The sequence below is a fragment of the Clytia hemisphaerica genome, unplaced genomic scaffold (assembly GCF_902728285.1).
Source record: "Clytia hemisphaerica strain Z4C2 unplaced genomic scaffold, Clytia hemisphaerica genome assembly, whole genome shotgun sequence".
Classification (NCBI taxonomy): domain Eukaryota; kingdom Metazoa; phylum Cnidaria; class Hydrozoa; order Leptothecata; family Clytiidae; genus Clytia; species Clytia hemisphaerica.
In genome coordinates, this window is record NW_027104380.1 from 51506 (window position 1) to 68365 (window position 16860).

At 36.7% G+C, this 16860-nt stretch overlaps 1 protein-coding gene and 1 long non-coding RNA gene across 2 annotated transcripts; both read right to left on the reverse strand.

The window, feature by feature from the left end:
- Positions 1-1157: 1157 nt before the first annotated feature.
- Positions 1158-1688, reverse strand: LOC136819147 (craniofacial development protein 2-like). Its single transcript, XM_067075352.1, has one exon. It carries the CDS (start codon positions 1686-1688, stop codon positions 1158-1160), a length of 531 nt encoding a protein of 176 aa, XP_066931453.1.
- Positions 1689-12191: 10503 nt separating this feature from the next.
- LOC136819177 (uncharacterized) lies at positions 12192-14360 on the reverse strand. Its single transcript, XR_010848399.1, has 2 exons — positions 14272-14360; positions 12192-12354 (listed from the first exon to the last, which is right to left on the reverse strand). It is a non-coding gene; the product is annotated as an uncharacterized lncRNA (long non-coding RNA).
- Positions 14361-16860: the final 2500 nt, after the last annotated feature.

The window sequence follows — 16860 nt, forward strand, 5'->3', positions numbered from 1 at the left end:
GTATTTCTTGAATTTCTCGAGCTGTACTTTATATTTTTTCATGAAATTTTGAACACTGATGCAAAATGGTAATATATAAAATGTGACAAAGCCCGATTTTTGAAAAACATATTTTTCCGGCCGAAAAATACCGGAAAAATGCCAGAAAAATCGGTTTTTTGGCATTTCTCGAGATTTCATCATTAGTTTTTTATGATTTTTTGCATGCACAAAGATGCGTATTAGCAATGTCCAAATCATGGCCGAGTCCGATTTTTGAGAAAAATTCTTTTCCGGTCGAAAATCCCGGAAATATGCCGGAAATCGCCATTTTTGCAGATTTTGATCAGACTTTATCCTTATATTTCGTTGTTTTTTTTCATAGAAAAATATTATATCAATGGCAATGCCTACCATCAAGCATGGTTCAATCAATCGTCAATTAAACTGATTTTTGAAGCCGGAACTTTCTAAAAATCGCCGGAACAGCCTATTTTCGCCGGAAAAAAACGGTATTTCTTGAATTTCTCGAGCTGTACTTTTATTTTTTCACGAAATTGATGCAAAATGGCAATATCCGGTATAAGATATTATAGAAGTCTCTGTGCATAAAACATACTATATCATATGATGTATGATACCCTGATAGCGTTATATTGTAAGATAATATGACTAAATTATTGCGTGTGGATTACGGTGTTACAATTCTATGATGTTAAATACTATTTTTTGATGTTGCAAACTATTTTCTAAAAAAAACTTTTTGCGCAATCATGCAATTATTGTTATAGCAAAATAAGAGAAAACCCAAATAGGAAAACTTCACTCTTTTTCTTGTCAGACGGTCGCTGCAGCGACGAAGCGAAGCGACCTTTCAAATCCGTGCCTGTCTGAAGTTGAGTCCAGTGCTTTAGCATCTTACAGTTTTGAAGATTTGCACTGCAGTGTAATTCTGTAACGTCAGATCTTTTGTTTAGGATGCTTTGTTTTTAATAAGTTTCCCCCACTGAGGGGGAAACTTGCATCTATTAACACAACAGGGTATTCTTAGTCAATTAGATTAGACTAATGTAAATAAAACCTGGGATACACGGGGATGTTAAAACCATGTGTTTCAAGACTGATAATTGTTGAGTTTGTATTAAATCGTGGAATCTTCCACCGTTATTATTAACAAATCAGGCTATCACATAATTATGTTTTTCTCTGAGCGAAGAATTGTACCATGCTGCTGCTGAAGTTGTCGGGTTAAAATCTCCAAGACAAATGACCTTGTATTTTGGTGGAACATTGACGAATTGTTTGTGAAGATTTCTGTAAAACAAGTCTTTTGAACTGTCACTACTCTCTTCTGTAGGTGCATAGCAATTAATAACTTTAAGCAGACATCCGTATACCTTGGTTTGAAGCACAATGATCTGAGCATCCACGTATTCAACTTGCACGATTTCGACATTAGGGTCTACTTTGATGACAAAACCAACTCCATGTTGTCTCTTAAGGGAGTGACCTGACCAATAGATTTCGTATTTCGAATTATCACATTTAACTGTAGCTGATCCTTGTTTGAGTCTTCTTACTTCTTGAAGTGCAGAGATTTCTAAGTTGGCTTTATGGATCTCTTGCACAACACGTTCGAGTTTGAGGTCGTCTTTGCAAGTTCTCACATTGATGGTTCCAATATTCCATTTGTAGAATGTCTGTTTCATGAGAAGGGTGATGAGATGTTCAACCGTATGTTTAAGGGCGTGACCGGTCAGTTCCTCGTCCCGAGACAAATCAAAACCACCACCACATCAGAATTTCAGTGTTGTTGTTCTTCTTGGGTGTGGTGGACCTCTCTTAGTTGTGTAGGCTTACCACCACACCCTTTGTTTTAGTTTTTGATTCTTATTCACTAATTCTTAATGGAGTGAATTTTTTTATCTTATTCACTAATTCTTAATGGAGTGAATTTTTTTTATCGATGGGATTAACAAATAACGAGTGTGTAACTTGTCGCGCAACTGACGTCAAACGCTCCATCGTTTTGCCACTATTATTCTTCTTTGTTCTTCCTTCGCGTGTGCTCCACTACGGAACAACTTTCGTTTCGATCTAAAAGCCTACTCGGTGCGAAAGAGAAATCGTTTATTTCATAATACGCCGTTCATTGACTCAAATCAAATGACTTTGGAGGTTCGGTGAAATGGTGGCCGAATTGCCGTTCCATGTTTTGTCAGATAGTCCCAAGTTAGAGCAGTTGACGGTATCAAAAAAACAAGGATAGTTGGTCTTGTAGGGGCAAATCATTTTTGTTTGGTTATTATTTGTCTTTCTACGGATCAAATTTCAAACATCCTTTATCGTATAGAATTATAAGATGATAAATATTGCACTTTCTGAGTGTATGTAGAGCAGATAAAATGTGTACTGTATTATCTTTTTACGTGTTTTTGATTTTCACATTTTCTTTCGAAGGTTAGTTTATCTTATTTCTGAAAATCATACGTTAACAGTCTTGACTGGAATGGTTGGGTTGTCTGAGGTTTCAGAGGATTTTCATATGTCACATCCCTATATCACAGACCCAGTGGGGGCCAGTGGGGTATCCACTCATACTGTAAAACTTTGCCGAAATTTTGTCCCGGTTGGAAAAAAATACCCTACAATTTCAGCCCCACTGGAAAATTGAATTTAGTTCAATGAGAAAAACATCTAAAACCATACAAATTAAATTTAACCTGAAAGCAAAAGATTTTCTATCCTCATTGAGGTTTCGATAGAAATATGGGGAAAGGTTTCATCGGGGCTGTGAGACAGGAGCTTATTCTCTGTATATCTATTGCCCTTTTAGCAGAGGCGGAGGAAGGGAACGGTTGATCCCGTTCCGGCCAAAGCAGAAAGCCAAAGCAAAAGTTTCCAATCAAACCAAATTCTGCTTTAAGTCACCTTGAAAAAGTCTCTATATTGTAACTATCATTACCACTTTGAAAAAGGAGCCAGCTGCAACTCCTAAAAATAATATTGTCAAAATATTATAACGTTAATGTTTAAATTTCTTACTTTTTAGTATCTCGTGGAATCGAGCAAAGAACTATTCATGTGTCACGTGACAAGAGGAGCAAAGACACGATCAATTGCGGTTCAATTCATCAACCATGCTTTCATTTAAATCACGCTATTAACATTTCACTGGATGGAGATATCATTTTACTGGATTCACAATATCAATACGTTCGCAATGAAACTATTGTAATACCTCATTCTTTGGAAATCTCAAGCTATTGTGGTAATACTAGTTTCACCTGTAGTGGAGAAATGGCTAATGTATTGTTCGAAAACGATCAAAAGATGGTCACGTTTTACGGTATTTTTACTATCGGGTGACTTCAGTCTTCACAACATCTCTGTTAGATTTTATCTCCCAAAGAGTTCTGGTGCGGATAAATTTTATCTTTTTGTTTCCCATCCAAATACTTCGAAAACTTTAGACGTGGTTAACTGCAATTTCGAATGGAAAAAGTCAAATGACGCTCCATCAACAGAGCTAATTAATGGTTATGGTTTTACCAATGTAACGCTCATGGTTTGTAGATTCACAGCACCTTTTAGTTATACTGGGAAAACAAAAAATAAAGAAGGTCCGAAAAAAACACTGAGAGAATCTCATCAAGATCACATCTTATCAGAGAGAGTGAGTGTTATGAGAGTTTTGCTTCAAGATTGCCATTTTTCTAGTTTTACGATGGAAATCAAAAATAAGAAGAATGTTACAGGGATAATAGCTATGAAATATAATCAATTCAAGGGTACATGGCAAACCGGAACATTCATATACATAACAGGATTCGATCGAATCTCAAGTAGTAACAATACATTTCTAAAACAAACATCCCTTGAAATGGACGCAAGAAATATCCATTATTTTGGAAAACCTATAGACTACAAGATAACCGACAACGCATTTTCATCAGATTCGTTTTTAACGATTAGGGTGAAACAACCAGGAAATTTTGTCATATCAAGGACAAGCTTTGAACGTTCGAATTTAATCGTATTTACTACAACGTGTCATTTTGTAAAAATATCAATCTCGAAATGCACTTTTGATTCTGTCGGTACATACTTAAATCAAATACAAGTGACTAATGTTTACGATAGTGGCAAAAACGAACTTTTAGTTAACGATTCTTCATTCAAAAATTCAAAGTCGGGTTCGATTTACTCTGAAGGGTACAGGGTTGCAATATTGAATTCAACATTTCTTGACAATTACTTTCTGTGATAATGATATCGTTATACCTTTCAGCTATGATATGTCAGCTGGTATTACGATCAAGTCAGAACATATAACCATTTACAATTGTACTTTTCTAAACAATACTACTCCTTATACAGTGATGCCAACCTCCATATATTTAACACTAAAAGGCGTCAGTAATCGATTTTTAAAACATCACAAAAGTACAATTGTGTGACGGTGGAACGAATGAAAAAAGGTCCAGTACAGCTTTTTTCGTTAAAAATATTTTCGATGTAGATACTGTTTTTTATTACAGACTCAAATTTCTCATGCTTAGAATCTAACTATTATATTCTTGGTGACTGGTCGAATTCACACTTTCAAAATAACATTCGAATGAAGTTTGTCCAATGTGACGGAACATCGTACCACGCTCTAAATAAACCATACGCCAATTACGATAGCAATGGAAAAATACATGTTCATAATTCAACATGTTATCAATGTCCCTTTCAAGCTTCTTGTATTAACGGTATCAAAAGTAGAGGAAACTATTGGGGTTACTCAAACTCCTCTGGATATGTGACATTTAAGATATGTCCACCCTTTTATTGTTGTGATCGTTTAAAAAGATGTCATTCGTATAACACATGTGCAAACAGGCGTCAAGGGCGGTTGTGTGGAGGGTGTAGACCTGGAGACTTTATAAGCATATTTAGTCATAACAAATGTGTTGATAGTTCAAAATGCTTGGCGAGTTGGTTTTGGTTTGTTTTTGCAATTGTTATCGTATTATCTTTCGGATTGTTACTATACCACAAAGATGTACTTCTCGCTATTAAAAACAAACTACATAAACTCTATGCGAGATTGACCAGGATTGATCGTGGAGAATCTGTTCGAAATAGATTCCCGGATACTCCTTATAACTTGATCAGCGACAACGAAGTGAATGAGACAAACTCACACAACAATCTTAACTTTGATCAGCAATCATATATTTCAGGTCTTATCAAAATCACATTTTTCTTTTACCAGACAGCTTCAATTATACGAATCACTTCTTCAGCTAAAATGGAATATCATATGCCATATCTCATTGAAACTCTTTCATCATTTTTCGACATTAAAATCGCAATCAAATCTTCCAACCTGATCGATTTGTGCCCTATCCAAACACAGAGTATTGCTGCTATTGAACTTTTCAGATTAAGTATCGTTCTTTCGTGTATTATTCTAATACCAGTATCACTTCTCGTGGTCAACCTTGTCAGATACCACCAGGAAAACCAATATAAAATCTCGTCATTCATCAACCGGTTGAAAGTTAGCTATGTTCAGATTCTAATTCTTGGTTATGCTAGCATTGCAAACATTTTGTTTACAATCTGTAGATTGTATTGAAATTGACGGTGGACTGTGGATTTTTAATCAAGCTGAAGTGGCGTGTTACCAACAATGGCAGATCATGGTTTTTGTGGTGATTTGTTTTTGGATTGTTCCCTTTCCTTTTGTATTATATTTTGGTTGCTGTTGGCTTCGATCAAAAGCAATCACACCAAATGAAATGTTGCTGACCCTTACATTTCCACCAGTAGTACTGTTTTACAAAACAAGAAACTGGTCCCTTGGTCAATCTCAGAATGTATGGTCAGAGAAAATGACCATAGAACAGAGTGATATTGTAAGCTTCATGAATCAACCTTTTCGAGTGAGTATAAACAAAGATGAAACGTCTGAACAAATAATATGCAAGCCAGTTAAAATTGTTTGGGAGCCGGTGTTTGTCGCACGTCGATTGATCCTTATCATTAGTACCACGTTCATCCGGTCACCGATCATGAAATTATACCCAACTGGATTTCTGTTGATTATATTCAGTATCCATGATTACACAGTCAAACCTTTTGTCGAAAAGTCGCTCAATTTCATACAATTAATGTCAATGTCGTTATTAATAACTCTAGCGTTTGTAAACACATTCTGGGCGTGGTCAATCAATATTGACATTGTAGATAATGCAGAGTATTATTTGACCGGTAAAATTCTTTTGTTTATTGAATTAGTAATCTTACTTTCACCTATCATTTTCGTTATTGTAGCTTTATTTTATAGACTGTTTAATTATATATACAAGTTATTTTTGCGAAAATTAGATTAGGGGTTTTTTGTAGGTTCTTATAACACGTTGATAAACTAAACATTTTTGGTTGATTTTTCTTTTGGAGGACTTGTATTTTGTTAAATTGGATTTTTCCGGTTCTTCTTGATCTTATTTACATTCCATGTAGCCATTTGTTTTTAAACTTTCTTAACTGAATTCAGCTAAATTTAACACAACGCCCGCATCAAGCACTTTTCAGTTCGTGAATATTTCTTGGGCGTGGTCGATCGATGTAGATTTTTTGGATAAATGCAGAATTTCGATTGACTGGTAAATTCTTAATTTCATGCAACTAAATTTTAGCACAACGTCCGTATCACCAAAGTTCGTGAATAATTTTAAGGCATGGTCGATCAATGTAAACTTTGTGAATAATGCAGAGTATTATTTGACCGGTAAAATTATTTTGTTTACTGAATTAGCTATTTTATTTTCGCCTTTTATGTTGGTCATTTTAGCTTTATTTTATAGACTGTTTAATTATATATACAAGTTATTTTTGAGAAAATTAGATTAGGGTGAAATCTTTGGAGGTTTACAATGATACGTCGATAAACTAAACATTTTTGGTAAAATTTGAATTTTCGGGTTCTTCTTGACCTTATTTACACTTACAGTTCATGACTTTGAAGCCATGTGCTTTTAAATTTTCTTAACTTCATACAGTTAAATTTAAACCAACGTCAATATGAAGTACTCTTGAGTTCGTGAATACATTTTGGGTGTGGTCAATGAATTTGACCTGTAAAATCATTTTGTTTACATTATTGCTTTATTTCATAGATTGTTCAATTATACATACAAATTATTTTTTAAGAAATTAGATTAGATTGAAGTCTTTGGAGAGTCTCGTAACGTTAGATCTAACCGCCTTATTAAGTATTCCAGAGTTGGTAAACACACATCGGGCATTTTCAATAGAAAAGGCCCTTTGGACTGAGATTTTGTTCTTTGAGCTGGTCCATCTTGCATTACCTATTTTATGTTGTTTTATTTTAACGAGTTTTGAAATTAGCCATAGCATAGAAATTCAGACATAGTAGACATAAAGCAAGAAGTAATGGAGGGAAAAATTATAGTCGTCTAGAAACCTTTGTGAAAAATATCTAGGGGTCTTGTTCGGAAGCAATGTTTGCTTTGATTTCATAATCGATTTGATTGGTTTAGAAAAACAATCGAGACGCACATAATCGGTTGAACAAGGTTGAAACACATAAAAGGAGATATCAGTACACATAACAATTTCATCTCCCAAGAAATTATTCTCCATTGTCCAAACAAAAGAAAAGTGTCATTATTTCAATTATAATTTTTTCCCGCTCAAAAAAAAAGTTGATTTTGTTTTTGAGAGTTTGTTGATGCTAATCTCGTACGTCCCGTGTGTCCCTCCAGGCTTTATTTACGTTACTGATTGAAGCATAAAAAAGCTGATGATACGAGGATACGTGTTGTTGCTTGATCAAGAATTAATTTAATCTAATCCATACCCTTCGTGCTCTTAACGGAATAGCACCCCCGTCCGATAAACTCTTTTTTTAGAAAAAGACCCTTTGTTTTCTCGCTACGCAAGTTTCTGCGTAAGTAGCCGGGGATTCTATAAGGCCGGAATACCGGATTCTTCCCAGTCGTTTATACAAACTAAATCCCGTAAATCATAATATCATATAACATATATACTTACGGTATTACACGCATAAACGACTCCAGTCTATGTAGTCTCGATTTCCGGACCATTATTCTTATTACGCGAAATAGGGCGGCAATTCTACTACATGTATGTCTGCCATAAAAAGCCGCGCTAGAGAGTGTTTTGAATAATTTCCTCTTTTCATCTTTTGACGAGCGCACTTCTCATTTGCAGTACTGTTCACCTTTCAGTGTTTGATAATTAGGTGGAGCTGATTATTGACCTGGAATTTTTAATTTATAAGTCTAGCTCTAGACTACAGGAGGCCCCCCAGCGGTTTGCGTGATGGCGTGATTGGGACTTTTTTTCTTGCGTGATGGCGTGATTAGAGATTTTTTTTGGCGTGATGGCGTGATCAAGATTTTATCGTGATGCGTGATAGGGCAAAAGTTTGAGGCGTGATGCGTGATTTGGGCTATTTTTCGCTATTTTTTGCGTGATGACAAATTTTAGCGATTTTCGTGATGCGTGATGGAGAAAATTTTTTTGCGTGATGGCGTGATTAGGGGTGCCGCTGGGGGGGGGGGCTCCTACAGTCTATGCTTTTTGAGAAAAATGAAATCCGAGTTGATTGCTAACTCGAAAATCCTTTTGGGAAAATGGAAAAGCGAGTAACAGTTAAGTGACGTCATAACTTTCACTTCTCATCATAATTTAGCTAACTCGAAAATCGGCGCTAACTCGAAAATTTTCTAACTCAAATTTTGGTAACTCGATAATTCCGGGCCTAGGTTTTCCGGGCCTCGTTTCATTTCCGTTGTTTTATTTTGTCGAACAACTGGTCCGTCGAACTGATGCGCTGTCGAACAACTGATCGCTTAGTTGTTCGACAGACCACTTGTTCGACAAATGAGTGTCGAACAAGTGGGTGTCTAACAACCATACAGTCGAACAAGTGGATGTCGAACAAGTAACTGTCGAACAACTGGTCTGTCGAACAACTAAGCGATCAGTTGTTTGACAGCGCATCAGTTCGACATTTTTTAAGATTTGTCGAACAAATGCACCGTCGAACAAGTATACTGTCGAACAAGTGGGATTTCCCCGATTATTTATCGATTACTCAAAATTATCGATTATATCGATTAACTACGCCTGGTACTATCAAAAAGAATCTTTCATCGGGTCCTGTTCATAAACAATCTTTGTCTTTGGAAAATTGGAATACTAGTTTGATGATCCTATATACCTACTTTTACTGCTATGCACAATGTGTGGTGTAAAGAAACAGAAGAAAAGAAGTGAAGTCGCGTTTTTTCACTCAGGTTCACATTCCAGTTGCGTACGATGAAGGTGCGCTCCTAAATCGCGAGTTATCCGTTTTCGTCAGTCTCAGTAAGTGAAAAAATTTGCTAGGTCGAAAGACGTTTCTTGATCTAAAGGAGTTCTTCGATCAAAGAATAACGTTAACTGTCAGTCTTCTTCGACTGCTGTAATAATGCCGATTTTAGCACTCCATCGCTTACATTGAAGCGCCTTTTCGCTTTAAAAACTGCCAGTCTGCGTTTAAAACGCGTTTCGATCACTTCGATTCGCGAATAATTGTTGTTGTTTTGAATCAGACCACTTTACCCTGTCGATGACCTCATATTAAACTTCGGAATCGCTTGCGCTCGCATCACACTAAAGTACTTCCTTGCTTTTTACCATCCATTTTTGGCAGTTTGGTGTTTTGGGTATCTAGTATACCTTTTCTTTTTGGAGGTTTGATACATGTATTTTTAACCCTTTCAGCTTTGTATGCACTATGTGTGCCAGCATGTTTATGACACACTGCCATTTTTCTTCTATGATCAATGATGGACTGTACACACTGTTTGTTGACGACCCATCACGTGTCACGGCATGGCCCAAACATGTTCGGGCCTGTTCGGCCCAACTGTACTGACCCAATTGAAAAAAAGCTTTCTTTCTTTTAACTAAATCAAAGACGCAAGTAATATAAAATATCATTTTGATCAGATTTAATGTCTAATTGAATTGCAAAAAAAGACATACAAGTTATATTTAACTGAAAATTTATATTTAAAAGTTTGTTTTATTCCAGACCCCCGCGCTCGATAGGATCGATCATCGGAACGGCTCGATGACGGATCGATATGTGATCGATGGATTACTTATCGATCCGGATAGGAGATCGATGGAAGATTCAGCCATTAAAAACCAGGTAGCAACTCCAGAAGATTTTTCAAATTTTAATTTTTTTTTCAAAATCTATCCTATCTTGTAGAGCTTTGAAAAAGAAAGAAAATGAGGGGTCATAGGCCTCCAGACGATAAGTGGTTGTAAAGATATTCAAATTTTAGTGTCAAAAATTTGACTAAAAATGTCAAAAAAAGGTTAGGAAAATAGCTTGGAAAAATTCGAAAAATGTGTCAAAAAAGAAAAAAAAGAAATTTTCCAGTCATGCTTCTTCAATTTTGCATATCTCTTTTTCTAGTGTAGCTAGAGAGCTGAAATTTGGAGGGAGAATTCTTTGATGGTGTTAGAATATTATTATATAAAAATATTTGTAAAAAATTTAGTATATTTATCAAAATAACGAAAGATATATCTTTTTTTGAAAAAAGAAGACATTGCATTGCTTTATTTTTGTTTTTGAAGAAAATAGCTTGGAAAAGGTTGAAATGAGTCAAAAAAGGTGGTAGGACCCATTTTCAAGGGGGCCTCTGGAAATGGAGGAACAAAAAATTATGAGTAAAGAATAAGTTTTTCTGAAAGTAGAAACCCCAAATGAAAAGAAAATCCATTTCGGCAGAAATAAAAACTTTTTTTTGGGACATTCCCATGCTAAAGAAGCAAAAAAGTTAAAAAAACTACATGAAAATGAAAGAACTAGAATTAGCGATTGTGATTTTTGAATTCCTCGCCCTTTTTCTGATAAACATACAAAGTTTCAGCCTCCAAATACTTTTTCCTCCGTTTCCAGACACATTTGTTCTTCAATAGTTGCTAATTTCATTTTTCCCGTCGGCAAACAATTTTCAAAATGTTGCAAAACGTTCGGCAGTTTACCAATTTGCCGTCTAGCCCGTGTCCACAGTGTTATATACCGCTGGAAAGCTAAGATCACGGGCTTTCTTTTAGTAAAAACCGGAACGCTTTAGCATACATAGAAAAGAAGTTAGAAGGGTTCAAAGTTCACGGAAAAATGAAACATTTGGTTTGACGTCAACGATAGTTGCGTGACTTCTGGAGTCGCTAAACCAGGCGTAATCTATCGAACAAAATCGAATTCGATTTTTAATCGAATTTATCGAAACTAATCGAAATTAATACTTCGATTAGGCTTCGATTAATCGAAACTATCGAGCCGTAATCGAATTAATCGAATTTTCCAAGGTTTATCTCAATTAGTTCGATTACCATTCGATTACTTCGATTAGCTATCGATATATTCGATTATGTTCGATAACTTCGATTAACCTTCGATAGGTTTCGATTAAGATTCGATAATCTTCGATAAGCTTCGATAAATAACCTTCCAAAAACAACTAAAATCTACCGGACTGTTTTACAGTCCACCTAAGCAAGTCTATAAAAAAGCTTTAAGTGGACCCCGCGGGCTAGCGGTCGCACGCTCCGGCGGCCAGGTGCTTGGTTCGATGGCCGGAGGTTCAGTTCGACGGCCGGATGCTCGGTACGGCGGCCTGATGCTCGGTTTGACGGCCGGCTGCTCGTTTCGGCTAAACGGCCGAATGGTTCGTGTGACGGCCGGACGGTCATCCTGGATGCCTTATCGTTTCACCGATTTTGAGCCCGACCCCCTCCCCCCTGATAGGTAAAGCTCTAAAGGAGCGGACCCACAGATTTCTGTAAAGCCCGAAGGGCTAAATCTCGTGCTTCAAGCACTTCCAAGCAAGAAATTACCTGCTCCAGATGTGAATTTCGCTATCGACACGCTTTGCTCTAAAGGTACGATGCGAAATATACGTATCTGTGGTCATTGGCCATACCGCTTTGAAAGTTTTACAACAAGGTGCTCGTTGTAAAAACGGCGCCCCATTTGACAGCTTGGTAAAACCCGTGTGTTTTCATCATGAGAAATATCTCGCAAGTCATCAATGACGTAAGCAATTAACAAAAGAAAAAAAAGAAAGATCAAAGAGATTTTTTTAAACCAAGATTTGAGAAACCTTCGCCAATCTTGGGAATCTCCATTTTTCGATATTTTATTAGCGCTTTTCGTGACGATTACTCTCATATAAATCTTATCACCACCAGGATTGGCGAAGTTTGTGAAGTTGAAGCACACGAAGAATTGACTTTTTCAATCATCTGCGGTGGAGCTCAAGTTATCTTAAATTGGAATCGTCTAAAACACGATGTGCAATGAATTGTAACAAACGATGATTGTTGATTTTAAAGTCGTTAAAAGTGCGAAGTAATTATCTTGGGAATAAATGAACTGAAAATCAATTAAAACAATGTAACAAAAAAGTTACAGAATTATGTCAATTATGAACGACAGGTGAGACTTTTATTTATGGCTTTTATTCGCCAATACGATGACATGGTTTTCTGACTAATTTTACGAAAAGAAACACACCCCTGTCTCACATGTCCCGCATGTCTGTTAAAGAGTTTTCATGAATACGGGAAGATTGGGGAAACGGTACATCATATTGTCTCAGTGACGCTTATTACCACCGGGACAAGGGGTGAAACTTTCCACCTTTTAGCGAGTTTAGTTCGATTTTCCTTTGAGTTCAAGCTGCAAAAATATCTTTATAATGTTTCGATGTTTTTCCATTCGATGCAATTTTTACTTAGAAAGGACGTGAGAATTTCGTTACGGTTTGCCTTTTAATTACCTTAAATTTCCATTTGATGAGATAGGGATATGAAGGCCAAGTAGAAATAAAGAGCATTGAGAAATGGGAACTTTCATCGGGTAAAATTTTGACAGGCTCTGAGATGCTTCGGTCGAGGGCTTGAAAAGGCTGAAAGATGCTTATAACGATACTAACGGTGTATTTTACCTTTTTCATAGTCCTCCTCCTTCACCGAGACAGGGGTGTATAAGTCTTACATTTTACTTTAAGGAGACGGGGGTGTATAAATGTTAACTATTCCCAGGTTTACAGATGTTTTTTTCTGTCTATAAACTTTCGCGAATGGCCCTTAAAGAATTTTCAAAAAATGCTGGTGGCGAAGGAATTTGTACGCGCAGCCATACTTTCGATTTTCAGATGCGGAACATACGAAACTTAGAATACGGGCATTGTGAGATAACAATGGTTCAGAACCCTGATCTTGCCACTCCATGCTTATTACTAGGTCTCCAGTGGTCTAGATTGGATGAATCACAACAATTATTCTCTGCTGCTATTTTCTTTTTTTTCTTTTTCATTTCAGTCATTTTCATTTATTATGGGAACACAATTGCAATATCATTTATCCAGATGATACGTATATTTTCCACATTTTCCACTGTCGTAATATCATAAAGATACACATTCGTTGGCGAAGGCAAGAATCTGGAAACCTTCTGGGGAATACCTTTGTGTCAGAGATCCGGTGGAATTTTCATCCACACTGAAGGAAAAAGCTCCACCGGGGCGGCATTGAGACAGTGGTGCGTGTGCGCGAGAGAATGAAAAGAACACCCAGAAAGAAAAGAAAGACCAACGAAGTTACAGTCTCCATTCTATTATAACTTGATTGTAATGATTCGTGACCTAATTTTTAATTTTCGCCACTTTTTTTAATGTTTTATGTATTTCGTAACGTATATTATTTTATGAATTGTTAAATTTAATAAAAAAAGGTGGTTCTTATTTTCTTCTTCACGACTCTCAAGCATCACGCTCTCCCTGAACAGCTCATAATGGTAACAATCGGCAGTGTCGGATACAGGAGGTAGGCTATCTTATTCATGGAGAGTAATTAGTTTCCATATAAGGTAATACGATAATAAAGTGCACTCTCCTCCATTGGTTATAGCCTCCCTCTGTATCCGAGCCTGATCGGTAACTAAATAAAGAAGAAAAATTTCATAGTATTATCATTCATATGACTGTTAGAAGATCAATGGTACTGTAGATTTTTTAGGCTTGAAACTATAGGCAAATTGACAGTCGCTCCAAAGTCGGTAGATAAACTGCCGAAGTTACGGTGACAAGAAACAACGTACACTAATTGATGAGAAGCACAAAAAACAATCTAGATTTCAACATAGATGAGATAATTGCTTCATACATATAACAATGTAACACTGTCTCGGACACTTCTTGAGTTTAGTGAGAGCAGTCCGCAATGATTGTGATATTGACAAATCGTCTCCGCTTCATTTGATCCGTTTTTCCTGAATAAAAAGAAAGTAAAAACATTATTTGAACTTGAACTTTCAAAGTATTGAAATCAACGGATTGTCAGTCGCTTTTGTTAGCAGTGAAGCAAGTAAGTCTAATCTTTGGGAAGAGAATACGGATATGAATTTGATGCAGGGGTGTATTTAGGATTGTTAGGTATCACTGAATAGTATTCTATATGATATAAAAAAGATTGAATGGGTGGAATTTCTTTCAATGGGCACAATCCTTATTAAATCAAAGACTTTGATTACATTTAAAGAATGAAGAATCTTGTAAAGAAAAACTGAAAGCCTCGTTCATCTTCATTCCCCCCGTTTTCACTTTAAAGTTGAAATTGGCGTATTTGCCTGACACGTTCTAGCTCATTTGCACAGGGTCGGGAAAACCCCTTGGGGTATGTGCCACCCTTAAAGGTACCTTTTTTGGGTAAAGTCCCGGTAAGGGTCGGAAAATTCACAAAATTTTCCTTTGTTTTCTCCTTTTTAGTCCCGTTAAGGGTTTGAGGGTCGAATATCGGGCGGCACCCCCCCCCTCGCCAGATCGCAACCCTAGTATCCTCCCCGGGGGGAAACCCATTAAGGATTTGCCTTTCTGCCAAATATAGTCTATCTAAAACAGATGCAAATGTATGCCAAATTCATTCCATAAGTCATTTTGACATTAAGTTTTTCGAATACAGTCGCCTGTTATTCAACTTTTATAGCTTAAAAAGTCACTCACGCATTAAATGTAATGTGCCGTTTTTAATTCTCCTTTGGGAAAACGAAACCTGTTATGCCGGTTACGATTGATTTGTTTTTTATACTACTTAATTGACAAGGATTTTACGATGTTCTCTACCGTTTTGACTTTCTCGACGTCACGACTATGTGTAAGTACTTTCGTTTACATAATGAAAACACACGGGTTTTACCAAGCTGTTTGAGCCATTTCTCACCCGCCAAATCTATCAAAAATAATCTACCCATAATCCTTTGCAGCAAAATCAAAACAAATTTTGAAGCGGTGTCGCTAGTTTCCAGGATGTTTTGAACGCGGTCTCGCAAGAATCCGTCCAACAAAGTCGTCAGATTGTTTGTTTTCGCCCATCCCTTTAGAGCTTCAGCGTGGTGGGCAGAAAACAATTACAATCTGTTCTCAGGTTAAGCAAGAAAAAGTGAGTACATATCGGAAAAAGTATTTCTGCTATTGTTTCCAAAAATTGGCTAAGCTTCTGATTGGTCAAGCGCTGAAATTCTATTATAATATCACGTGACTTAGATAGGATTTCCTATCTAACTTCGACACAATTTTCAGCAAAAGCTAGAGATCTAGCCCTTCGGGCTTTCACATCGTTGAGCCGACCATCCATTGAACATGAATGGCATGGGACATGAATCCAAAAAAGAAGATTGGGGAATAGAACTTATCGAAGCTTATCGAAGGATAATCGAAACTAATCGAAGGATAATCGAAACTAATCGAGTGATAATCGAAGCTAATCGAAGCCCAATCAAATTTATCGAATTAATCGAATTTTCCAAGGTTTTTTTTATCTCAATTAGTTCGATTAGGCTTCGATTATTTCGACTAATCGAAATATAATGGCTTCGATTAGCTTCGATTAGTTTCGATTAATTCGATAATCGAAAAATTCGATAGATTACGCCAGGTAAAAAGTCTTGAGTATCGATCCTTCGTTGATCCATTATATCGAGCTAGTATTTCAATCGAGTATATCGATTCCTCATCGATCGTTAATCGATTCGTCATCGATCGTTAATCGATTCGTCATCGATCGTTAATCGATCGTTAATCGATCGTTAATCGATTCGTCATCGATCGTTAATTGATTCGTCATCGATCGTTAATCGATTCGTCATCGATCGTTAATCGATTCGTCATCGATCGTTAATCGATTCGTCATCGATTGTTAATCGAGTATGCATCGATTATAAATCGATTATGCATTGATTATAAAATTAATTAGCGGGTTGGGGACGCTTATTATATTAGGTACCCGAGAGTACCATATCGGCCATTTTTAAGCCGGGCCCCTCCGCTTTTTTAAGTTCGGAGCTAGGGCTCAGGCGAAATTCCGTAATCTAAACCTTCCAGCAGATGTTGAAAGTTTTCCCGACCTTTTCCCAGAGCTTGCTTAGCGTGTCGAAAGAAAATTTCTACATCGGGTGCCAGATAAGTACCGATAAGTAAATCCGGTTTGACGCCATTAGATCGATATGGATCGATTAATCAATATAAAAAAGCGGTCGATATTTTGATTGGATCGATAGAGGTGTCGATAGGTAATCGATAGGTGTCGATAAGTAATCGATAGCGAGAAAGATCGATTAATATTAGAGCTCGATTTTTAGAAAGAGTCGATAGGGTCGATAAGATCGATAAAAGATCGATGATAGATCGATGATAGATCGATGATAGATCGATAACTAATCATAAGCTTAAAAAAATCTTGAGTATCGATCCTCTATCGATCTCCTATCCGGAT

Bases quoted from the DNA above. Each gene is read 5' to 3' on its own strand.
- LOC136819147 (XM_067075352.1), bottom strand. From the start codon at position 1,688: ATGAAACAGACATTCTACAAATGGAATATTGGAACCATCAATGTGAGA.